A 27,369-nucleotide genomic window follows, 5' to 3' on the forward strand; every position below is an offset into this window, starting at 1 on the left:
TTTTGGGTTTCCAAATCGACATGATACTCGAGCAAAAAACATGTTCTAAAATTCTACAACAGATAGACGTCAGAGATATAGGTCTATAGTTTTGCGCATCTGCTCGATGACCCTTCCTGAAGACTGGGACTACCTGTGCTCTTTTCCAATCATTTGGAACCTTCCGTTCCTCTAGAGACTTGGGACTGCGGAAAGGAAAGTTCCCGTCAGTCAGCGCTGCAAGCGTAAGAAGTAACTGAACAAGACTGCCAAGTTCTAATAATGCTTGCCCCGAAGGGTGACAATCGGTTTTGTCAACTCAAATAAACTGTCCAGGATCCCCTCATTATCGATAGGTGATGAACGACAACAGCCAACTTGACTATTTATTTTGGTTATTGTGGAATGAGCAATATTCGCTGTATTTGACTAAAAACAGAGGCAATTTTGGCATTTCTCTAGCTTTTATAAAAATGTGAAGTTTAAGAACGTCTAACAAGAAGCATCCAGGGCACCAAATACTTTCTGTTGATGTGATGTCGAAATGGGACTCGATGCTTCCAATCCAAAACCATTCCGTCTTGTGGCGATGTTTTTGGAAGTGGTTGCGAAAGCGAGGAAAAGAAGCGTGTACCAGTATTCTTGATACACCGTCACGTGCAAACTTATCTCGGAGATTGGTGTGATCGGGGAACAATGTGGTGAGACATTCAGTTATCTCCGCCACAGCAGGCAGGAGAAAGTCTTGCAGAGTCGACCATCTGGGCCACAGGTAAGATGTTCAGCTTCAAACGTTAATTTTGTTTTTAGAAATTGAATTGTAACAGATGCATTTCCATCTTAAATTATTTCTTGTAAATTTCTGTTTCATTGTCAAACACACTCACGGAGTGTATTACAACAGATAATAAAAAGAAGGAAGGAAGTGTCGGGCGGAATGATTAGTCGTAGATTTAGTGACGGTAGTGCATGCATTATTTTTCTATTTCTTGTAACTGAGTAGGCGTAGTTAGGCGAAGCATGTCAGATAATGTTGCTGTTGGAGACACAATTGTGATCGAGTTTGTAGTGCTATCGTGGACGTAATTTTAATCTTCATATTGATGTGTAACAAAGTTGTTAGATTCGTTTACAACATTATAAGGCAGCTATTTCTCGTACTAATATTAAATAACACTGGGTAGTAAGATTATGGCTGAGTAGATAAATAAACTAATACAAAAATTAAATAATTTGACCATGACCACTGTGGATTCATCAACGAAAGGCGGTAGCATGAGTGAATCGTGAAAAGAATTGTAAGCGACAGTGGAAGCCATTTCACAGCATGCTGTAAAGACGTAATAAACTGAGTAAATAGTGGCACAAAGTATAAAAGACTGAAAAAGGTTTGGTCGAAGAATTTCATCAAGTGGAAGCAATACAGACGTAATTTGGCAAGTGGATGGAGTAAAAAGACGAGCACTTAGTGACAACATCTGGGAGCGTGATGTGCTTGACAACAGCTGGGAGCGTGATGTGCTTACCACATGCCCCTCCATATCTGCATCCATTGATGCCTGTTGTCTGAGGATGACACGACGGTCGGTCGGTACCGTCAATCCTTACGAGGCCTGTTCGGACGGAGGAGAGAGTTTTGATGTCTCAGGATGTGTCCTATCAACCGATCCTTTCTTCTGGTCAGGTTGTGCCATAAATATATTTTTTCCCCAATTCTATTCAGCGCCTTCACTTTAGTTAATGATCAAGCCATCGAGTCTTCAGCATTCTTCTATGGCACCTCATTTTAAAAGCTTCTATTCTCTTCTTTTCTAAACTATTTATTGTCCATGTTTCACTTCCATACATGGCTAAGCTCCACACAAATACTTTCAGAAAATGCTTTCTAGCACTTAATTCTATATTCGATGTTAACAAATTTCTCTGTTTCAGCCATTGCCAGTCTACATTTTATACCATCTCTTCATCAGTTATTTTGCTCCCTAAAAAGCAAAACTCACTTACTACTTGTCGCTTTTGCTAATCTAATTCCCACAGCATTACCTGATTTAATTCGACCACATTCCGTTATCCATTTTTGCTTTCTTATGTCCTCCTTTCAAGACATTGTCCATTCTCTTCAACTGCTTTTCCAAGTCCTTTGTTGTCTCTGACAGAATTACAATGCGATCGGCATACTTCAAAGTTTTTATTTCTTTCTGAACTTTAATTCCTACTCCAAGCGTTTTTTTGGTTTGCTTCACTACTTGCTCAATGTACAGACTGAATCACATCGTACCCCTGTCTGAATCTCTTCTTAACCACTGCTTGCCTTTCATGCCCCTCAACTCTTTTAAGTTCCGTCTGGTTTTTGTACAAGTTGTAAATAGAGTTTCGCTCCCTGTATTTTACCCCTGTTAACTTCAGAATTTCATAGGGAGTACTCCAGTCAACATTGTCAAAAGTTTGGCCAAGTCTACAAATGCCATAAACGTAGGTTTGCTCTTCCTCAACCTATTCTCTAAGAGAAGTCGTATTGCCTCCTGTGTTCCCACATTTCTCCGGATTCGAACTTGATCTTTGCCGAGGTCGGCTTCCAGTTTCTCCAGTCATCTGTAGAGTATTCTTGCTAATAATTTGCAAACATGACTTATTAAACAAATAGTTCGGTAATATTCACACCTGTCAACACCTGTATTCTTTGGAATTGGAATTATTACGTTCTTCATTCGCCTGTGTCATAGATCTTGCACACCCGAAGCAAGAGTTTTGTCACGGCTGGCTCTGCACAAGTTATCAGAAAACAAACAGATTCACTTGAAAAGCTAGAGGAAAACGCTTACGCGTGCGCGAGATATCAGCGAAAACGCACAGGTTCCGCGAAGCCGTTGACACGGAAAACCTACCATGAAAACTTTAAAGCAGGAAGTCAGCGAAATGGAAACCATGGTGAAATAAATAAATGTTAAAACGCCAAAGTCACTGGATCGGCATTAGAAGATACAAGTGTGAACCGAATCAATTGATGTAGCGGATAGTAAATGCTATAAATGAGGGAAATATTGCTAGAACCACCATTGGCGAGGAGGCAATATCACTTGTAACGACTAACATACTGGAAACCAGTAAATTACGGCGTCGTCAGTTTCGCACTTTCGCACCCATAACGCACAAGGTATACCCAATGGTTCTCATAAAATCTTTCCACAATGTGTTGCCCAAAACTGGACAGAGAATCCGAAGGTCATGTCTGTCAGAGGTTATATGCCATTACGCACGCCACATAATGGGCAACAGTATCCACTGACACATGTCAAACATATGAATTCGAACGCCCCTATCGAAATATTGGTCACGCGAAGTGGAGAAGAAACTCCGCAAAAAGTCTCTCAATACTGAGCCATACGGATTGAGGCAAAGCCCGCATCGCAGGTTGTTTGAGAAATAGTTCGATAAAGCAAAGTACTCGGAGCAACATAGACCATGTAGAGGAACTGAAAATATTGTGATTTAATCGCAGAGGTGCTGAAAAATTGTTCCAGTGACATACCAGAGAAATATCTGGTAAACTTTTTATCTTTGAGAGACATAGGAACAATTTCGCCCTTCGTTTTTTTTATTTCTTGTATGAACGACTACTTTTTGTTCTTATGGGCTGGTGGGATGTCGTACTGTCTAATTACTAGTGTGTGTGTGTGTGTGTGGTAAATGAATGAGTTAAAAGACGCAAGATGTGTTTTATATTATTTTCATCGCACAACAAGCCTTATTCCCATGCCTATGGAGTATTTATGTTAAGCAGAGAAGGCGAGTTTTAGATGGAACCGAAGATCTTCAAAACGGCGCTGCTCAACAATAGAGGTATGTGATTGTGCTCTCTACTTTCCTTTCGTGGCCGCTAAAATTACTTCCGATTCGTTTTGCCGAGACATTCAGAACCTGCAATCTTCTTTTTCTTATAAAAATACTAGTCCGATGCAAAAGAAATACTCTTAGATTTAAATAATTGCCATTCTTTTACCCAGGCCACGGGGAATGATAGAACGTACGTGCCTCTACTCCGAATGTACGTTCGCAATCTCCGAGTGTGTTGCGACGAAATTATTTCACAATGAAAATTTCTCATCAGACCGCAACCACTCGCACGCGAATGTATGTACCCTCTGAATGTATCTAGTCAGTCACGCGCGTTGTTCAAAAGCTTTACTTTTAATATTCAGTGGATTACATTTCCGAAATTAATTTTTGTTTATGCTGCAAATCGTACTTCACGCGAAGTATTTATTACCTAAGTTTCAGGCTCAATTTAATAAAAAAAAAAAAGATTCCGAATAATAGAAATAAAGAATAACAATCAAACAAATCAAACCTAAATAAACAGAAAGAGGGAACGTTACAACCACCAGCCAATATTCTACCGATTCTCAAATGTAAACTGCCCTTCTGACTTAAGGAGAAGTTATTAACGATACTAGACAACGACGTTAGTAGAACTCTGGCGGTTCTAGAGAGTATAGGCATGATAGAGAAAGATTGGAGACTTTAATGGGCGAAATTTGCGACCGAGACGTGATAACGTCAGCAATAGAAGGTAGTGGCAGTGACGTTATCTCAGGATACAGAAGTGAATATCTCTGGAGAAAACCGAGGAAGAGAGACGATGATTACCAACAAGGACGGGATCAGAACAATGAAAGTACGAACACGGGTGGACCGACAGTAACGGAATCGGAAATCTATACACGGTCAATATTAGCCGCAAAACACTGACCGGAGGTACAGGTATGGGCAGAAGAAGAGAAATAAAGGGAGAAGGTATAACATAAACATAGAAAGGAATTGAAAATGTGCGTAGCGAATGAGACTGACCAATCTGCTATAAAAGCAATATAAGAGAAAGAAACCTTGTAGTGGTTATCAACACCGAGGCAGCTTTGAATGTTCTGTCTGGTGGTTTAGTTTGCAGAGTACAGAAAAAATAACAGGTATTGGCCTTACTCGTACGTGGCTTTTGGGCACAGGACGAAGATAGTTACATTGCAAGTTCATTTAGAGTAACCGTTGAACAGTTTGATAATAGATCATTCGTTCTGTAGCTGGAAATTGGTTGGTCAGCTGTATTTTGTATTTGATTTTCTATGGGAGAATGATACTTTAATGTGAACAGGTAGTTCTTGCTATTGTTCTCTGTATAGCCTCTTGGGCGAAACATCTCAGAAGTAAAATAGTCCAATAATTGCATAGCTGGCAGGCCGCGGTGGCCGAGCGGTTCTAGGCGCTTCAGTCCGTAACCGCGCGGTTGCTACGGTCATAGGTTCGAATCCTGCCTCGGGCATGGATGTGTGTGATGTCCTTACGTTAGTTAGGTTTTAGTAGTTCTCAGTTCTAAGGGACTGATGACCTCAGATGTAAAGTCCCATTGTGCTCAGAGCCATTTGAACCATTTTCCATAGCTTGGCAGGGAGTACTCATGAGGATGCTGTCACTAGGAACAATAAAACTTGTGTTCTGCTGCTCATGGCGTGGAATGCTATTGGGTATCTAGGGTAGAGAATTTAGGAGTAAAAATAGAAGTGTAGAGCTTACAGTTAGATACAGTGGGAATCAGTGAATTGTAGTACCAGGAAGAACTTCTGGTCAGCGAGGGAGTACAAGATTCTAAACATTCATGGTGGTGTCTGATTGTTCTATATCGTGTCTCCCTACCACTTTCGCGCAACGACGCTCTGAGCGTGTTTTTTAGGGAATTAACTAGTTTGAACCTGGGACCTGTTGCTGGTAAGGAGACGCCAGACCACACATGACATGTAGAATTCAGAAGAGTTCAGTGAGACTAGCGATGATATAACCAAATACTAAATCTCAGCATCAGCTCCACTGCACTCCCTGTAAAAGAATCTTAATTCTAACTAAATATAGTGGAAAGGGTTCAAGGCTTTCCTATTTTTAGTTAGCTGGTAAAATAACGTCGAAAAAGCAGTTACGTTTACCATTGGAAATTTATTCTAATCACAAAACATCGTTTATAAATTGCACTATTGATAAAAGGAAATGTTTTAATACAGGATGGTAAAAACGAACTGCGTTCAACAAAAATGTGAACGAATATTCCCTAAATGGGTTTCCAAGTTCTACAATCGATCGAAGGATGACCTATGCCATATCACATCTATAATCTAGGTTTAAATTAAGTTTCACAAAAGAGAAAACTATCAAAATGGTCTACAGTGACCCTCAATTATCTTTAATAACTTATCTAACTTGTCGTAAATTACAGTGGCTGATGTGGCTTCTCAATAACTATATAAAAATAGAAAAATTATCGCGTTTCAGATCTGTTCTTCAAGTGGCAAATGTGAACACCATGAGTTTTAATTAACGATCGACACTAGTATTACGCAAAAAGGGGGTGTAGCAGATGAGACTTCTGCAGTTCTGAGTGAAGCTTTATGCGCTCAAAAATGCGGCATCGCGTGCGTTCATTACCTTGTCGGTGTTTAAGCAGCGTCAGGGCGACAGCGGCCGGCGCACCAGCCGTCCAGCTCGCCGTCTCGGAACCAACTCTACTCTCGAACTTCTCCTTACTACAATTTACCGAAGTTAGTTTAAAAAAGCTATCTGGCTGTGTTTTCATCTGACCAATCAGGGTCTCAATGTTAACCTTACGCTCCGCCTACAAAAATTCTGTCTATCCAATGGGAAACGTTATACTTTTCGTGGGGGGGGGCAATGTTTTTAAAGTTTGCAACGTAACAGAGACACTAAAAAGTCTCACGCTAAAACCTGCAGCTAGTGTGGTCCTTTTAGCGTTATCGTGAGATCTATACTGCTCTTCTGGAGGGCTCTATCTTTTAACATGGGCTGGGGAGTGATCCTAATGTAACAGACACGCGAAAAAGTCTCACGGTGGTGGCGGGTGGTAGTGGCCCTTTTTGTGTTATCGTAAGATCTATACTGCTTTTCTGGAGGGCTCTAGTTTTTAACATGGGCTGGGGGTTGTCCTTGACATACCTGAGACGCGAAAAAGCCTCACGCTAAAACGTGCGGGTTGTATAGTTGTTCAGGTAGGCTCGCGGCGTGGGTGCCCAGCCCCTCTCTTTTCTAGCTTAACACGGTTCTGCTCTCGGCTTCTGTCCTCGTTTCTCCCCTCGGAACTGCGTCTGCCTCACGGTGGGAAGGTACGACATGCAGTTAGGCATTCTTGTGTTAGTCTGTGGTATTCCATTTGCTCACTCGTTACTCGTATTACTTTGGTTAATTTAATGTCACGATTTATTCCGAGCTATGTGACATACTACTGGATTTGCTTATCATGTCAGGATTTTCATGTAAGGTATTGGATTTGCCTGACACCTTACAAGATTATCAATAAAAAATCAAATAGGGCTAATGCCGAATACATCTAATGTTGAATAAGAGTACAGCAATTCTGGAAGGTTCTATGAATACTATATTGAACATATTATCGTAGCCAAGATAGACACAAAGCCAACACACACCATAGCAGCACAAGTTTTTATCCTTACTAGCTCCGATGATGACGAAGAAATTGAAAGAATGTATGGCGAGATAAAAGAAATCATTCGGAACACTAAGGGAGAAGAGGATGGGTATTCGAGGGTCTGAAATGGAAGAGACGGGAAATTAGTAGAAGACTGGGGAAAATTAATGAAAGCGGAAAGTGGCTGTTAGAATTTTGAAAGAGTCCAATTTAATCGCTGCGAATTCTTATTTTAATAACCATGAAAGCAGGACCTAGAGACTTGGAGACGCCAGAACGTGTCAGATATACTATCTAATAGTAGGGCAGTGACTTAGAAACCAGATTTTGCAGTGCAAAAGATTTCCAGGAGGTGTGAGCGCTGACTATTATTTATCGATTATAAACTGCAGATTAAAACTGAAGAAATTGCAGAATGTAGGAAATTAAGGGATGGGACCTACGTAAATGGAAAGAGCCAGTGCTTGCCGAGAGTATCAGACGGAGCATTAGTCCACAGCTGACTGACACAGGGAAAAAGTATAGAATATGAGAGAGATTAAATAGTGAAAGCTGCAGAGGGTCAAATGGGCAAAAAGACAACACCGAGTAGAAATCCTGGGGTAACACACGAAAAGCGAATTTAATTGATGAAAAGATAAATCACATAAATGGAGTAGGTAAAATGGAATACAGACGTCTAAAATGTGAGATTGACGGAAAGTACAAAATGGTAAAACATGAATGCCTAGAGGAGAAAATAAAAATCGTTGAAGCATGCATGAGACAAGTAGATGCTGTCTATAGAAAAATTAAAGAGATCTATAGAGAATAGCGAAAGACATGCATGAAAATTAAAGAGCTCCCCCGTACTAAGCAAACAAAGAAAGACTGGAAGGCATTTAAGTTGAAGACAATGCTGTAGAAAGGGAAGTAGATGAAGATTATATGGGAGATGTGATACTACGAGAATAATTTGACAGAGCACTGAAAGACCTGTGGAGACAAGACGCCTGGAGTAGAAGGCGTTCCCTCAGAATTATTCAGATCCCTGTAAAAGTGACGCATGCTACATAAGACAGGCGGGATACCGTCAAACTTAAAGAAGAATGCAAATAATTTCTATTCAGTAGGAGCTGTGAGTATTATGGAACCATCCGTTTTAGAGGCCACAGTTACAAGATACCGGTACGGATTATTTGTAGACGAATGTTAAAACTGATAACAGCGGACCTAGAAGAAGATCAATTTCGGCTCCGGACAAGTGTAGAAACTAGCAAGGCAATACTGATCCAGCTGTTGTTGTCGTCGTCGTCTTCACCGAAGACTGCTTTCATACAGTTCTCCATGTTGCTCAATCCTATGCAAGCTTCTCAGTCTCCGAATAACTACAGATCCATACATGCTTCTGAATCTGGTAACTGTATTCGTTTCTTAGTCTCCCTCTACGGTTTTTACCAGCCGCACTTCTCTTCAGTACTAACCTGGTGATACCTTGAGGTCTCAGAATGTGTCCTATGAACCGATTTCATTTTTTAGTCAAGTGGTGCCATTTATTGTCTCCCAAATTCTATTCAGTACATCCTCATTAATTACACGACCTTCCCATTCTTGTGTAGCACCACATTCAGAATCTTCTATTCTCTTCTAGTTTGAACCATTTATTGTCCACGTTTCGTACCCATACATACACTCCAGGCAAATACCTTCAGAAGAGACTTCCTAACACTTAATTCAATATTCAATTTTAACAAATTTTTCTTCCTAAGAAACGCATTTTCTTCTATTGTTAGTCTATATTTTATATCTTCTCTTCTTCGACCATTATCAGTTATTTAGCTGCCCAAATAGCAAAACTCATCTACTATTTTTAGTGTCTCGTTTCTCAATCTAATCCCTTCAGCATCACCTGATTTAATTCTATTACATTCCCTTATCCTTATATTGCTGTTGTTGATGTTCATTTACATCCTCCTTTCAAGATGGTGTCCATTCAACTGCTCTTCCAAGTCCTTTTCTGACCCTACAACTTGTCTTAAGAAGCATACTGAAGAAAGGCAAACATAGTATGTAGATAGTGTAAATTTTGATAAAGCTTTTGACAATCCTGCCGGTAATACACTCAAAATCTGAATCTATCAGGGATAAAATGCAAAAAAGCTAAAGGTTATTTGCAGCTTGTGCAGAAACAAGGCTGAAGTTTTAAGAACCTAAGGACATTAAAGACGTCGTGGTAGCCTATCCCCGCTGTTATGCAATTTATACACTGAGTAAGCAATCAAATGAGCCAAGTAGAAATCTGGAGAGGGAATCATAGATCAGCGAGAAGAAATAAAATCTTTGAGGTTTGCCAATGATGTTTCAATACTCTCAGAGCTAATCTCGATCATATTAAGCACCACTGCTGACATTGATATTCTGTTCCATTCGATTACGGCAGATGAAGAAAAAGTATATCAATATCCAAATGAGTGAACGGTCTCCGTTGAAATTTTGTATTTGTCTTATTAATTCTAATTACGGTTTTCACGATGAGCGAACAGTCTCTGTTGCAATTATGTAATTGTTTTATTAATTATAATTATGCGTTTCACGTGGTAGAGCATCATAGGACTCGAAAATAAGGAAATAGTTACAGCTGAAATACGCGAACCTATAGTTGAGAAGGCGTCAGTAGATCCCTGACAGCCCGTAGCGCTGTTGCCGACTTTCAAATGCGAAGCGCTAACGGCTGTAGAGCGAAAACAGCAGTTGTATACAGAGTAGTGATAACAGTGAGGTGTTGTCATATAGACGTTTACAAAATCGCGTTGCGTTATTGTTGGAGGTAGGCCGCGAAGCTGACCCACCCAGCCCACTGGAACTGTCAGGGATCAACTTGTGCAGATTCAGCTATAGTGAGCAGAGGATCTAATATCGCTAAGAGGTGAGTTAATTGAAAAACCTTAAAACTGACTCGACTGAGCACTGAAAGCGGTAAGTATAGAGCCTGGCTGTCGTGTAAATTGGCGGTGGAAAACACCCTTTTTTATAAACTGCAAGTTAAAATAGGAAACCGTGTAATAAGGTCAGAAGATAAACATCAGAAACACTGAGTATGTAGAAGTGCAGAGAAGGGGGAGGGGTTAATAAAATATAAAAATAATAAAGCAGAAAGTGCCTTGTAATTAAAACTCACCATAGCAGAAAGAAAAGCTAAAGCAGTGGTAGGTACACGTTCACAACCATCAAACTGAATGAGGTGACACTGCCGTGCCCTCACCCGCTGTAAACACGCAAGTGGTACAGCAAGGTTACAGACAGCGAACGACAGCCGGCCAGTGTGGCAGAGCGGTTCTGGGCGCTACAGTCTGGAACCGCGCAACCGCTACGGTCGCAGGTTCGAATCCTGCCTCGGGCATAGATATGTGTGATGTCCTTAGGTTAGTTAGGTTTAAGTAGTTCTAAGTCCTAGGGGACTGATGACCTACGATGTTAAGTCCCATAGTGCTCAGAGCCATTTGAACCTTATCGTTAAATGTGAAAGCTATCTCGATTTGATGACCTTTAAGAAGGTTGGCGAGTCAGTAAGAGTTGTCTCCGGTGAAAGGTAAGGAGACGTAGATAGTCTTAGAAGTAGTGGCCCTTTCGTCGAAGATGAGGCTGTTTTCAGAGGTATTTTATTGTGTATTTGGTCTACCAAACTAGTATGGTATCCGTTGGTTCTAATAATGTGCCTCAAGATTGAAAGCTCTTGTTCAGTGATTTGTGAACTTAAGGGAAGGTCACATAAACCGTTGACTATAGAAGAAATAGTGTTCCTAATGAAAAGGTGGCAAGATGTCGACTGGATGACGGAGTCACTGGTTGTGGGGGAGTGCGGGGGGGGGGGGGGGGGGGGAATATTCTGAGGATTGTAGAGGGTCACCAATCCTTCACTACAGTAAGATGGTTGAAATGATGGATGTAGCTTGCAGTAGGTATGCAGTGATGGAGAGGCTCGCGCAGAATAGACTAGCATGGAGAGGTGCCCAAACTACTCTTGACTGAAGAGACAACAATATATACATCCTAGGATAAATGACGAGTTGAGAACGCAGAATAGTAAAATCTTTAATTAAATGTCGACTCACCTATGCACAGCGACTAACGGATTGATAGTAAAGACTTAAACTTAGAAAAATTGATTTTTATGAAATGGAGCTGCTAACTACGAGTGTATGGGAGCGCAGCAAACACTGTTGTGAAACGGAGCTGTTGTAGTGAGGACTCTTTCATGAAGCAGTTGGTTGCGAGAGTAAACAAACGACAAATTGAGCCACCAAGAGGGGAAGAGTAGCTTTTCGGAATAAGCTCCACCTTCCTATCTCTGTGCTGCCGCGTTTTATGCTGCTGCGAAAATAGGATTGACAAGACAGTGATAGCTGTCGCAGATCCTTCCTGGGGTGGTGGAAGTCGAACCCTGCGATAGACCTGGAGCAGCCTCTTCATTCGTTAAAATAAAGAAAACAACGAACTATGCTCAACACAAAGCAAGGTGGAGTACCCATGGTATTTCGCAACGGCTACCGCAAACGTTTGCTTAGATAATCAGTCGCGTAATTGATGTAGTACAGGCCTTATGTATACCGGTATCTTACATAACCGTAGTTCTAAATACCCCTACATAAAACTGTTATGTTTAATTTCTACACAACGCATACACAATGAACTCATGGGAGTTCGATCTGAACTACTCATGTGATGTGGACGTGAAAACAGCCATCGTCAAAGGGCAGTACCATTGGTGATAAATGACTACGGCCTGAATTAATGGAGTTCCGCGTGTTCCATGCTAGGTAGCACAGTCTTCTGTTTACAGTCGTGGAATAGTGTTTCGATCATTCTCTTGATGTATACCAGGTACTCTGCAGTCGTGAGTAGTTATTTCAACTATCGTGAAACGGTGCTGATTATTTAATGTTAATATTCTGACTTATGTAAATTTCTTTGGGTAATAAAATTGTATATATGATGAGAGAAATCATGTTCACGGCTCTGTTAATGGCAACTGCTACTTTTAGGAAGCACACTACCACGAATCATTTACCGAATATTTATACACTCGTATAAATGTTTAACTTTCAGTAATACCGATGAGGCGAATCAAGATGAGACTGCAAGAGAGAAGTTAATGATCCATCTCGTCCACTCGACTAATGTACACAATATACTACGCGCAGATAATAAGCGTGTGTCGATGCCATCCTGCGATATTGTTTCTGCAGCTTGCCCATGCTCCTTGGCCGATTTCAAGGATAAGGTCTTGAACAACGCGACGCTGTCTCTAGTTGAAAACGGTTTTAACTTCGCACCTCCTTCTATAACAGTGTCCTTAACGGATGTTATCAGTAATATTGAAAAAGCTGTTATGCCTTTTCAAGTGACGGAGTAGAAGAAATAAGGTGTGAAAAATGCCGCACCCTTACATGAGTGCCTCCCCAGAAAAATATTTACTCCAAGGAAAGGACCGCACTATGAAGAAATGCTAACACAGTGGTCCTTCCAGCGGATAAGTGCAACGCCGCTGCACTGTTTCCACGTCATGTATACAGGTAGTTCTGCAGCCTGTTGAGTGAACCAACGCAAGCAAAACTGATGAAGAAGCTACAGGCAGAGCTGAAAGCAAACTATCGATATTGTAAGTTTTCTTCTTCTATCACACAAGAAATTACAAAAAAATTAAGGCCCCGCAATTCTATTCCACCAAAGTTTTGCGGTCTTCTGAAAATTCGGAAGGAAACTCTCCCAATACGGGTAATTGTGAGCAACTTTGGAGTTCTTACATATGACTTAGCAAAACATCTTTTCTCATTACTGAAACTTTTTGTGCGAAAATGCCCACATCATGTAAGCAATTCTCAGAGACTGACGTCTCTACTTCTCAATGAATTGGACTTGCTAGTAAGTTTTGATATTGTCTCACTCTGGACTAGAATCACTCTGATGAATTATTTATCACTCATAGGCAGTTACTTTACAGCAGATACAACAAAGCTGTTCCGTCATGCGATGTCTTCAATTTATTATTTATTCAACACTGAATATTTTGAACAAATTAACGATGTTACCATGGATATCCCCTGCCCCTTCTTCTGGCAAACTTTTATGGAAGATTTTGACCAGAGAGCACTCCAGTCAGTGGAACTTAAAGCATAAGATTTCTCGACCCAAGCTGAGGAAAACCTGTCACGAATTTTACAAAACATTCAATCCACAAGTACATCTAGTTTACTTTGGATATGGGAAAAGATGGCTGTCCGTCATTACTACATGTCTGAGTCAATAGGAAAGTGAAAGGGTTCTCAGGGTATTCCTGAATTTGCAAGAGCGTAGCTGCGGCCACCCATTACAAGTTATGAGTTTCCTTTGAGCTAACATGTAGCTCTTGTAGGTACAGGACAGCCCTGCAAAGTAGCTGGAACAGTCTTCAAGGAAAATGGATATTATTCACGTTAGGTTTAAACAGCTTAAACGTGGTGAATCACAAGATAAAGACGATAAGGAGCGTTTGATGTCCCAGACCTTTCCCCTTATGTGGGAAATATTTCGTCTAAATTAGGTAGGATAAAAATGGGGGAGGGACAACCTTACTTTAATTTAATTTAGTTTTCAGTGTGTTCCGTATATCAAATTCGTGACACTAGCCTACACACTTGTAATCTGCGTTATATTAATCTATAAAAAAATCTAATAAGTGTAACACTATCACATAGCACTATCCACTGAGAAATTTATCTATGGAATAGAAGATTCAAGTATAGATGATTTCAACCTGCTTTTTTTTAACTTTCATTATCTGTCAGCACCTTTAATAACCTAGGGAGGTGGCCAAATATTTTTATGGCTGCATACTTCGCCCCTTCCTGTGCAAAAGTAAAATTGTGCTGCGGATAGTGTTGGCTATTTTTGTTCCTTGAGTTGCATTTATAAATGCCACTATTATTTGAAAATATTGCCTGATTCTTCACAACAGACTTCGTAAGAGAGTAGAAGTAGTTAGCATACGTAGTTTTTAAAAAGTTTACTACCTGTAAATCGTGAATGGATACCAGATTATATCCTCACAACAGGTTTACGTGTAATGAATATTTACTTCAAATGGTTCAAATGGCTCTAAGCACTATTGGACTTAACTTCTGTGGTCATCAGTCACCTAGAACTTAGAACTACCTAAACCTAACTAACCTAAGGACGTCACACACATCCATGCCCGAGGCAGGATTCGAACCTGCGACCGTAGCGGTCGCGCGGTTCCAGACTGTAGCGCCTAGAACCGCTCGGTCACTCCGGTAGGCAATATTTAGTTGCTGTGTGTGGAAGTTCCCTGTAAAATTATGCTATAATTCATCAGAAAATGGAATTATGGAAAGTAACATACTTTTCTGACAGTTTCATCTACAACATTAGAAATTACCCTTAGAGCAACCGTTGGTGAACTCAAGGGTTTAAGAAGGTCTGTGTGATTTCCAGTTCAAGTGCAGTTTAATATGCCCATCCATGAACGATGCGCATACAGTTTAACATATTGCCTTTTCTTCGGACTAAATTCTATTGAATGTGATATATCTTGCCTTAAACAAAACTGAATGAACTGTGTAATCTTCTGGCCACCTAAAAAGACCTCCGTTCTCAGCTGGGTAAAGGATGACTTTGGTTTGTGGAAGGCTGGAGTCTTTTGAATACAATGTCAATGTAGAAATACATTTGACATAACACACGTGAAAGGTACATGGAACATGATCGCTACACTCGTCTTTCGCAACTCAGTAGTGCAACCACAGCTGAGCATTCTATCTCCAAGGATCATACTACGGATTATTCTGCCACAAAAAATCTTAGTCAAGATGAGATTCCATCTGGGATTCGCTTATTGTGAAATCTGTGGGAATACATTAGGCAGAAGCCCTTATTAACGCTGATGATGACTTTCAGTTGGGTGTAATTTTTTATTTCTTTGCAGAGTAAAATAATTTATGATTTCACCTCCAGTATCAGTTAATAGTACTAGTTTGAACACTGTATTTTAATTCAGTGGGCCCGCAAGTCTGCAGAGGGCATGCATTCAAGAAAATCGTTTCGCACACGCCTGTGAGCCTCAAATGGAACAATACTTGACAGAGAGCGTTAAATTTAACAATGAGCAAACAAGCAAACGAAACCTACGAAAATGAGACAATGTACCGATGTTTGGTATGAGCTTATTAATGTACACTAGCGATTTCAATTTGTAATAATACATGTGAAGATGGTTGCCCAGTTGTCAGCCAAAATATCATGCCAAGAAGTCGTCATCCGGCTACATCCCCTGAATTTCTATGGAATAACTATGTGACACCTTATGTTGCTTTTTTGTTACACCTTTAACTGTCTCAGTATTTTCAAATTACATGACAGCTTTAATTTGCATTAGGCCATATTGCTAGTCTCTGATTTTTTTTGTTTCTTTGTGTATGGTCTGAAACGATATACACACATTTTCGCTAGATTTCTGCCAGCATTAATACTGTGATGTTTATTTCATTTTTATCAGAATGTCAATTAAAGATTCATTCTTAATTGCATATTGAAGAATGCGCTATTGCCATTGTATATAAGCATATTGCATATTGCAGAATGTGCTATTGCCCGTGAATAAGAATAAACTGTTTTTAAGAAAACAGAATGTAATAAAAAATTACTTTCCAAATATGTCAAGTGAAAGTGAGCTACAGCTGAAAATAAATCTTTAACGTTTTTATCCAGTTGTGTATAGAAGGTCACAGGACCTAAAATAGTCCCACTTCACAGCTTTTAATTCCCTACTGTCTTGAAGAAATGTAACACATAGTCCAAATGCAAATTCTACAAGATCTTCGTCTATTAATAATTAGTAGAAATGCTATAGTGCTTACGGAACACTTTGCAATTAAATTCTGTATTGACGTATGCGATACCACTGAGATCATAATCAAAGATGGTGGCCACTTGGCCTTGAAAAGTGCAGCTGTTGGTGTGAGTTGCCTGCATGCTAGGGACAATGATCTCATCAGTGGCCTCCAACCGATGACATCCTCAAGATGACAGTACGTTTAAAGGATGCAAGATGGCTCTGGTGGAAAAAGCTTTAATCAATCACGAACTCAAGAAAATGCAAGACAGCGGCGGCAGGGAAAAAATTTAGCATTCATCAAAATGAAACAGCCAAAGACAGTGCAGTAAGTACGAGAGTTGGAATTTAAATAGTGGCAACTATTTATTCACAACCGATTCAGAAGGGTTACATGTTTACACCTGTTACTGTTCTTCAAAGTAGTCACGAGCGTTGTGTAGAACCTGTTGCCGGCGTGTGGAAGGCGTAAGTATACCGTTAGTAGAGCCTATTCTGTTGATGGTGCGAATGGAGCGGTCTACTACCTGTCAAATCTCTGGAATAGTTCTGAAGCGAATGCCACGAAGTGGTTCCTTCATCTTCGGAATCAAATCAAAGATGCAAACTAATTAAGTCCGGGGAGTATGGTGGATAATACTGTGCTTCCCAGTCCCATCGACCTAACAGAGCAGCCACAGCTTGCGCTGTGTGCGCCCGCGCATTGTCGTGCAAAATGATGGGTGGGTAGCACAGGATGTGTCGCCGCTTCCTTCGCAAAGTTGGTTGCAAGTGATGCTCCAGAAACGAACAGTAATATAACTTAAGTCGTTGTGGCTTTGATTTGATTCCGAAGGTGAAGGAATCACTTCGTGGCATTCGCTTCAGAACTGTTCCACAGATTCGACAGCCAGTAGACCGCTCCATTCGCACCACCAACAGGACAGGTTCTGCTAACGACATACTACGCCTTCCACATCGCTGGCAACGGTTTCTACACAACGCTGGTGAAGACTTTGAAGGTCAGTAATAGGTGCAGACATATAACTCTTTAACATCCGTTGTGAATAAATATTTGTCACTATTTAAGTTCCAACCCTCGTACTTCTTGGCAAAGCCTGTCATGTTCAAAAATATCCACAGTATTTCCCACTGCGCCATTTATTAAAAAAAGAAATCGTAAACATACACAAACGCACACAGACACACACACACACACACACACACACACACACACACACACACACACACACACACACACATACAAGGCACGAAAATTCCTTCACTCGATTAGTAACATAAGCAAAAGTATTTGCATATTTCTCACAGGGGGAGAGGTCAAGCTGACACTCATGCGCTCGGGAGTGTTTTGTAGAAACCTAACAGGCACACTCCGTCTATAACGTCAGCAAGAGCTAGACTGAGTTGGAATGAGACATCACATGCATAGTTTCTCATCTCTCTGTGAACGTGTCAACGGTCTGCTACCTTACTGAATTGAAACTGCAAGCAATAATTCGAATATTTATTAGGATATCATCAGCAACTGAAATGATTAAATCTATGTCATTTTCACATTTTCACAGTGTTCCTCTTTTTTTATGTTCCACTGTGAAGGAGAACATTCTCCCAGGTTCATTTAAATACCGTTACAGAGCAATTACGAATGAAGGAGTCTTACGTAACGTTTATTTTAGTTAAAGAAAAACTTTCCATGAACATACAGGATGAAATATTATGGTACTACCCACTGCACATATTTTATCAAGGGGCTTTATCCCCATTGCTGTGGGTAGCAGTACTGTAATATCGATTTAACTGAAAGACAAGTAGCAATTATCTTCTTCTGTTTGTTTTCCAGTGTGCTGGGCAACTATTACGATGAAAAGTACTGTGGAAGTTGCTGTCCCAAAAGAAGCGATGTCTGATGGCGAGACAGGCGTGAAGGGCGGGCCTGCAGAAGACCGCACGCCCCCTGCAGGTGAGTGCATCGCTGACCGCGCCAAGGGTGTCGAGGCGCAACTTGGCGCCTGCTGCTTTCACATCGCAGCGGTAGGGTAGCGCAGCACACAGGTCTCCTAGACGTAAATATCGCATTCATTCCTAAATTGACATGGGCAGTTTTCTGTAGTCCTTCTCAGTTGTTAACGAAGGAAGGACTGAATCAGATACAAGACAAATGACGGCGCTTACTGTACTAAAATGCATCCATAGAGGAGCTGTATCTGACTGCTGAGGTCACATAGAATATTTGTTGTTGCGAAGCAAACAGATGAATATTAATCTCGTAGAGGAAGTAGCTATTCCAGTAGCACAAAACTGACTCATCTGCAAGGAAAGATTGAAACTATGTGATAAGAGACATAGGAATCCTTGCCATTTTATCGGTAGATAAAAAACTCTCGGGTTTGAGTCCCGGTCAGTTACAGCAGGTAGATCATCCTTACGTAATACAGCTACACCAAATTACTCGCATTCGGCGAATTTATTTCGATCTAATTTTCAACGATTGTCAATCATCATCAATGTCTCCCCATACAGCCATTTATTAAACATTAGGAGATTACTTTCATTTCCTTTAGAAAACCGCAGCTGTTCGATTTTTTTCGATAAACATGCGAAATTTGTCCAGTTCAATCTACCACTTCACTTATTCTGGTGAGGGCTGTTATGCAGAAAATTATTTATGTCGTTTGTTATGGACAAACGCTGATGAGCCAAAACATTATGATCACCTGCTTAAAAGCACGTTGGTCTTCCTTTACAATGCTGTACAGCAGTGATTCTGCGTGGCATCGATTCGACAGGTGCTTCATAGGTTTCCAGGCGAATGTAGTACCAGATAACTCCCAAAAAGACATTCAGTCTCTCTGTTAGCAGTGGTCATAATGGTTTGGTTCATAAATGCATAACAATTACAGTTTGTCGGACCGTCATCAGGGACGGTCTTGTACACTGTTCTCATAGGAATACTGTTGCAAACAGTGGGCTTAGGTCACACTGTGATAAAAAGCTCTGATAAATCTTATGTAATACATTTTGATGTAAATAGAATGTACAGATTGCGAGAAATGCAACACCTAACACTATCTAGTTTGCAAGGCTGCCTCCAAAAGTGGTGCAAAGTTTTGATGTAATGACAGTACCAGATAATTTTACATAGAACACGCATTAGAAGCACGTCCGGATGTCCAGAAAATCTTCTAATCTTCACTCTGATCTACCTATGCTCAGTGAAAATGGTGTCACTATCAAGCGAGCCAGAAGTTCCAAAAAACTGATTTCCCTGAAAATAATGAAAATAATTTTACTCGCTATAGATAATTAAATGATGTCTAATTAATAATTTTATTCAAAGCAACATTCAGAGAATATTATCATCCTGTCAAGCTTCTTGGATGAATGCAGATACAGTTATTAACATTTAACATTTACGAACAGCGATAGGCAAACCAGATAAAACCCAGGAGTAGGTTCATACCAGTTGAAATGTTGCTGATCGCCTGGTAAAAGAAGTACTGCAACCATCTGACATGGAACAAGAGATGAAAATTATTAGAGTGAACAGTCACAACAAAAAAACTCTTGACATTAAAGGAATACTTTCATATACAAAGATCCCTTGCAGTGAGCAAGAAAGTAATTAATGACCAAGTCAACGTAAGCAATAACTCAGTGATCGTGTTAGCCACTAAGACAGTAAGAAACAGAGAAGTAAAACATAACCACACAAAATAAGAAAATACTCTCTTTCTCTCTCACGCACACACACACACGCACGCACGCACGCACATACAAATAAATAAAAGAAGTACACTCACACAGAGTAACACATTCACACACATTATAATACGCACACACACACACACACACACACACACAAACGAAAAAATATGAAAATACACTGAGATACCACAACGCAAACAAAAGACGCAGGATAAACAGAGAAGACTGAACACATCTGGAAGACGGCATACATGGGTTAACAGCATCAGGAATCGAATGTAGCACTAAATGGTAATTTAACTCCACAAAACTTGTGTTGCATAAATTGTTTCTAACCTGAAAAACAATTGAATAGCAAGAGAAAACGTTATGTAATAACATATTTGGAACCACTACACAACGCGTTTATTACATACATAAAAGAAACATGGATTGCAGGCTCCTGTAGATGCTTGACAGATAAAAGAAGTGGAACGCCTATGGCAAAAAACAAAGCGCCTGTGGTTTACTGGCAAAATACACTCCCACGTGTTTTGAAGGAATTAAGGAACGATGGACAATGGATAAAATGAAGACAGAAAAAATCATTTTAATCAGAATTTTTTCAAGCTTACGAATAATAGTGTCTTTTTGGTGAAACTACGCAGAACCAACTTAAAAGCAAAGAAATGAAGCTAGTAAAGCGGTGAGAAGTGTATATGGAGCTGCTGCTTGATTTAATAGACCTAATTCGGAGAAGAGATTCTTAATTAAAGAACATTTAACTGCTGTTGAACTAAGTAAACTTGACATTGTTTCTGACACACTCATAGCTGTGGAAATGGCTTCATATCTCTAAGAACAATGTTGCAATATTTCATTATGTCTAACTGAAAAAATTACTAGCAAAAAACATGAAAATGGCGTTGTTAAAATTCAGACAGCATAATATATCACGTAGCTACCTTAAATATATATTTATGATGTTATATATGTTAAATATGTTATATATGTTATGTATGTAAGGTACGTATTTATGATGTTATTGAAAGTGATAAATTTAGATGGTTGGAAGCTTTGAGTTATCCCCCAAAAAAATGTGTCAATGAAACAAATAATAGGTTCACTGAAAAACAGATTATCTGCTGAGATTATTAAACACCTCATTGAATTCAGAGGTAAAGTTAACGCAGCCTCGTCTGAAAAAAGAAACTGAACTAAACAGAGTGAATGGTGTTCAACAACCTTCAACTAAAAACTCAATCGTTGATGACTACCAAGAATGTGCATTAATTAACGCTGATAAAGTTAGAGTTCGTTATATAGTTCTGTCAAAGCAATGTGTAGTTTCCACTATAAAACAATGTATATTAGCATTATCAATAAGGCAATTCGTGTTTGGACTCTGGGTGGAGTAAGAACCTTAATTTGGCGTCACTTTCGACCACAAAAAGAGAAAACTCTGACAAGGACAGAACCAGCCAGTTATTACACTGTTGGCCATTAAAATTTCAGGTTCGGGAAAAATAACAAGTAACGAAACAAAGAATATAGCAGAATGAACACATCATTAAATTTGTGAGTGATACGGGTTATACAGGGGGCGAAGTTCTGTTCACAGGCTGCTACTTCTGGCAGTAACAGTGGCTGGCCAACGAGTCGACCTGAGCTTGGATGACAGATAGGAGGACGTCACTCCATGTCGCTTCAATCTGTTTCAGAGTGGAATAATCATAGTGGCCAACGATCGTGTCAGTGATCTATGACCAGGCTTTTTCATGGGTGAGAGATCTAGAGAATGTGTTGGCCAGAGAAATTGTCGAACTCCCTCTGTATCAAGGTAGTTCAGGACAGTACAGGAAACGTGCGCTCTTACGCTGTCGTGTTGAAAGATAAAGTCACGGAGACCTCGAACATAGGGCACAGCTATTCACTTTGTTGTTGTTGTTGTTGTTGTGGTCGTCAGTCGTCCTGAGACTGGTTTGATGCAGCTCTCCATGCTACTCTATCCTGTGCAAGCTTCTTCATCTCCCAGAACCCACTGCAACCCACATCCTTCTGAATCTGCTTAGTGTAGTCATCTCTTGGTCTCCCTCTACGATTTTTACCCTCTACGCTGTCCTCCAATACTAAATTGGTGATCCCTTGATGCCTCAGAACATGTCCTACCAACCGATCCCTTCTTCTGGTCAAGTTGTGCCACAAACTTCTCTTCTCCACAATCCTATTCACCTTAACATGTCAAAAATGCAAGGACTATACATAGTGGCTGTGCGAAGCAGAGGTCATTTTAGAGAGTCATGCCATCACGCCAGGTGCAGCTTCCATACAACACTGACGAATGCTACGAGGGCAGTGTCTGTTCCCCCTGGAATCTGCACACACAATCGGGAATTGTCTGAAGAGAGAACTTGGTGTCACTCCTCTGTCCTTTGTTGTCGGTGGCTGTACCACGGTCGTCGCGCCTCTCTCACCTGACGAGACAAGGGTAGCCTCAGCACTGGCCGCAGTACTGCTAATCTGTGGTGCCCTAGGCAGCGTGGCACTATTAACGTTGATACGTGTCTTGATGCAATCCGTTCCTGAGTCAAGGTAGGAGATGTGGCTGATAGCTCATGCACGGCCGAGCGAATACTAACTCGTCTGTCTGTTCTTTCACGCGCTAGACGCGTGGAGCCGCTGATATCTTGAGTGGCGTTTAGGCTGGCCCTTCGGAACCCATCGATTCCACATTCGAATGACAGTCGTGGGATTCCGACATGCAAGCAACCGTACGCCAGAACGATGAACCACAGTGTGGTTAAGGCACGATCCTGCTGCTGTCAAATTTCGAAACGTGCTGGTAGTCGTTACCCATTCTTACACCATCCTTTCACAAATAACCAATACTCAACTGCGATGACTGAATAAGAAACCAGCTGCGAACGTCATATTTATATATAAAATGTATTTGACGATGCTTTTGCCTGTTTTATGAGGCCGCATTGAAATGATAATTCTTTGCATATCCAAGCATGTAGCATACTTCACACCAACTTGGTGTTTTTTGCTATTTGTGATATTGCAATTTTTGTTGGTGGCAATTCAGATAATGGTTTCAGAAACATCGTGTCTGCGCTGTAGGCGGCGATGTGAATATTGCACACTTGCTGGAGAGAATGCAACGTTGAAGAAGGGCGTCTTTCCCACCATGCTTCGTTAAGCACAACTAGCTACTTTCGAACCTTGCTCATAATCAAGGGCAAATCAGATGTAGATTCATCATCTTCATACGGAGTAAAGAACAGAAATTGTTACTGGTAAACCTTTCGTGGTGTAAGGTCGTGGTCAACGAAACTCTTTTGTTGGTAAGGTTTTGTCGTGAACTGCGCTAGACACTTTTAGAGGCGTTGCTCCTCCCTGTATGCCATTATTTATTAGGGGGCTTACTGTGCGCTTCGGTCGATCTGGTGGGATCCACCAAACGATTTTCTAACACATTTGTGGAAATGACAGCAATTTTGCTTAGACATACGGCCAACTGATTACATCAAGTCCGCATTACCTATCATTTGAGGTTTTACATACTAGTCGCCTATGTGATAATTATCTTGTTATTTGTTTATTTACTGTTACTACCACTGGGCTCAGTTGATATCGAGTTGATCTCGAAGACAGAGAACAGTCTTGCCGACTCAACAGAGGAGTAACGCCTCTGAAGACGTCCGGTGTATTCTGGATGAAACATTACGAACAGAAGAGTTTCGTAGACCACGACCTTATACCCCAAGAAGTTTACCAGCAGCATGGTCATCCGGTCGTGTAAGCCTTCATTTTATAAACAACAGAAATCACATGCCACATACAGATAGGTATACCACGGTTGTTAATATGCGCGACCTCGGAATATGGAGCCACAAAACGAACTTATACACAACTATTTGTAGTTCCACCACATGTGTACATACTGCAGAGTAGCTCGTAGCTCTTAATAAAGCACTATTTTAAAATAACAGCCTCGTGGAAACCATGTCATTCTTAAAATGTGTTGGGGCCGTGTTACCCTCTCAGAAGACGTCCTGAGAATGCAGTTGTTTACGCGAGATGAAGCAGAAAACGAGCAAGTGGTGACGAGAGCTTCGTGTTGCAGTGAAGTGGTGGCGCATCCGTCCGACGGTGGAGCCGCTTGTCCTGCTGTTCATGTTCTCCTACGTCGTGACACAGTGGGTGGCCAGCGGGCTCTTCCTGGAGCGAGTATGCGGCTCCAGAGACCCCAACATGTGCACCAACGAGGACCGCACCTACTCCAGCACGCTTCTCACCTGGAAGGCTATCATCGAAGGAATCGTGCCCGCCGCTGTGTCGCTTTTCATCGGCAGTTGGAGCGACAAGTTCGACCGGCGGCCCATCTTTCTCTGGTCCTTTGCTGGTATGTCCAGAGCACGAGTCTCTCACCATTCACCCATGCTTACTGAACAGACGTCCCTTCACACCAGTACCAACTTCCAGTGTTCACTACTGACATACGCTGACACATAAGAGCCCTATTCTTTATTTCTAGACGTATTCAGTATTTGTTGAGAATTGTGTGAGTGTGATAAAAACGCTGTGCCCCTACGACGTATCTCACTATCCAGTATAACGCAATGAACAGCTCGCATATGCCACTCCTCGTCATTCTTCGTGACAGTTGAAAATACCACGGTCTGCAGGCACCTTTGTTCTATGGCTACAGATGTTTCCAACAATTGCAGAGTGTCGCTGTGTACACAGGTGCGAAGGACCTCCACATTTGAAAAACAATACTCGTTCATTTTTAGTAGTTCGTGGTATGAGTGCCACCTCCTTAAAAACTGTCCATTCGTATCGTTATTTATGTCTGACAGAAACTGAAAATCGTAACTAATTGCAGGGAACACAATCGCGTACAGTCTGTTCTCTGGGCTGTCTGCGATTAAAGACCTAGCGCCAGAGTGGCTGCTGCTGCCGTCTGTAGTGACCACCTTCAGTGGCGGCATGATGAACCTCATGGCTGTTGCAAACATCTACATAGCTGACATTAGCCCTGAGGGGCAGAAGGAGCTCAGGTAAGTGTTCACAGCTTAATTGGTTAAGGCATTCACTAAAAGATACTTTATTAATGAAGTACTTGCAACTTGAGTTTGATATTTCATGTTTTAGTGGATAACAGTTTGGCAGTACGGAGTAACAATACAAGAAATACTTTAATCTAACGTCAGATTGTAGAATAATAAAGCTCATAATCTATGTTAGTCTTTTTATATGGTAAAATCGTTGCATGACGATCGATTTATTGGCTCTGAGCACTATGGGACTTAACTTCTGAGGTCATGAGTCCCCTAGAACTTAGAACTACTTAAACCTAACTAACCTAAGGACATCACACACATCCATGCCCGAGGCAGGATTCGAGCCTACGACCGGATCGATTTATTGGTCAGTTACCAAATGCCAGTACTTAATACAGTATTAGTAGTTAAAATTAGAACACCATGAAGGGTGCATGTACCAAACGATAAACTGTCATGGATTGGGTGTATTACTTGGTTGATTATACATATGATTGTCTCTTTCAGAATATATGTTATGCCTCGCGTTAGGAGGAGAAACGGCTAGGAGCACGAGGCGGAATTCGTCAGTGGTAGGATAGTGGCCGAATTGGTTCAAATGGCTCTGAGCACTACGGGACTCAACTGCTGTGGTCATTAGTCCCCTAGAACTTAGAAATACTTAAACCTAACTAACCTAAGGACATCACACACATCCATGCCCGAGGCAGGATTCGAACCTGCGACCGTAGCAGTCGCACGGTTCCGGACTGCGCGCCTAGAACCGCGAGACCACCGCGGCCGGCTATGGCCGAATTGAGTCTTGGTTTGCCGTTCTGTGATGCTGCAGCTTGTGTTGGATTTCCACAACTGACATGCGAATATCGAATCAGTGGGGACAGCTCAGCCACACTTAACGCTGTGTACCGTTCTGTGATGCTGCAGCTTGTGTTGGATTTCCACAACTGTCATGTGAATATCGAATCAGTGGGGACAGCTCAGCCACACTTAACACCGTGTACACTGATCAGCCAGAACATTATAAACCCGTCCAGGTCACCTGGCGCGGAGTGCCTGCTATTAAGACACACGCATGATAAATATACTATCAGTGAGCTTGCTGTCGGTGTATGAATGAGGAAGGTGCGCGTTCTATCTGACTTTGACGGAGGGCACACTGTGATAGTCCGGACGTTTGACAAAAGTATTTCGGAAACGCACGGCTTTTCGTGTGTTCGAGGAGTTTTGTGGTGAGTGTCTTCAACACGAGGAGAAACCAAAGCAAAACTACGTCCAGACGTCGTGGGGTTGGGCAGCCTCCCCTCATTACAGATATCGGATGTCGTAGGCTGGACAGAGGGGTAATACAGGACAGGTGTCGAACTGTGACGGAGCTAACATCAGACTTTAGTGCTGGGCAGAGGACAGCACACAGTGTGCCGAATACTCCTAACGATGGGCCCCCGCAGTCGACGGCCCATGCATGTTCCAGTGTTAACACCACGACATCAGCAACTGCGACTGAAATTGGCACGTGACCATTGGCACTGGATGTTGGCGCCCTGGCAGAGCGTTGCATCGTCTGATGAAACCCGATACACTCTTCATCGTGTCTATGGGAGGAGGCGAAATCGTCGTCTTCTAGGGCAACTACTCCTTGACACATGTACTGCGGGAGGGATGAAAGCTGGTGGCGGCTCCATTTTGCTCTGGGAAATATTCACGTGGGGATCCATGGGTCGTGTGGAGGTCGTGAAAAGCGCCGTGACGTCCAAGGAGTATCGTACACTGGTTACAGACCACGTACGCCCCTTCATGATGATCATGTTTCCTGACAGCTGTGGCATTTTTCAACAAAATAATGCGCCATGTCGCAAGGCCACGAATGTGGTGGAGTGGTTCGAGAAACACAGTGGCGAGTTGCAGATGATGTGCTGGCGCCACAGCTAGCCAGATCTGAACCAGATCGAACACATCTGGGATGTGATTGATATCGTGGTGTCAGAGCTCGTCGACCCCGGAATTTACGGGAATTAGATGACTTGCGTGTGAAGATGTGGTACCAACTCCTTCCAGTGACGTATCAAGGCTTCATTGCTTCCATGCCACGACGCCACAGGTGGACATACTGGCTATTAGGTAGGTGGTCATAATATTCTGGCTGATCAGTTAGGTTCTCAGCGTTTTCATGTTACTAGATCCCGCAAAGACAGGTATCATTCGCTGTGCCGTGCAGGATCGTACAGCTACGTGACGTACCTCGAGTCAGGAAATGGGCTTGTTTGTAGCAATACAGACAACGAAACAATGTC

At 41.5% G+C, this 27,369-nt stretch overlaps 1 protein-coding gene across 1 annotated transcript in view; it reads left to right on the plus strand.

The window, feature by feature from the left end:
- Positions 1–706: 706 nt before the first annotated feature.
- LOC126271921 (proton-coupled folate transporter-like) overlaps positions 707–27,369 on the plus strand; it is a 91,310-nt gene continuing 64,647 nt past the window's right edge. The window contains exons 1-4 of the mRNA XM_049974321.1: positions 707–751; positions 18,166–18,285; positions 24,139–24,417; positions 24,901–25,075. Coding sequence (XP_049830278.1) covers positions 18,186–18,285; positions 24,139–24,417; positions 24,901–25,075 — 554 coding nt within the window. The 5' untranslated portion in view covers positions 707–751; positions 18,166–18,185. The remainder of the gene's footprint in view (positions 752–18,165; positions 18,286–24,138; positions 24,418–24,900; positions 25,076–27,369) is intronic.

The sequence above is a fragment of the Schistocerca gregaria genome, chromosome 1 (assembly GCF_023897955.1).
Source record: "Schistocerca gregaria isolate iqSchGreg1 chromosome 1, iqSchGreg1.2, whole genome shotgun sequence".
Taxonomy (NCBI): domain Eukaryota; kingdom Metazoa; phylum Arthropoda; class Insecta; order Orthoptera; family Acrididae; genus Schistocerca; species Schistocerca gregaria.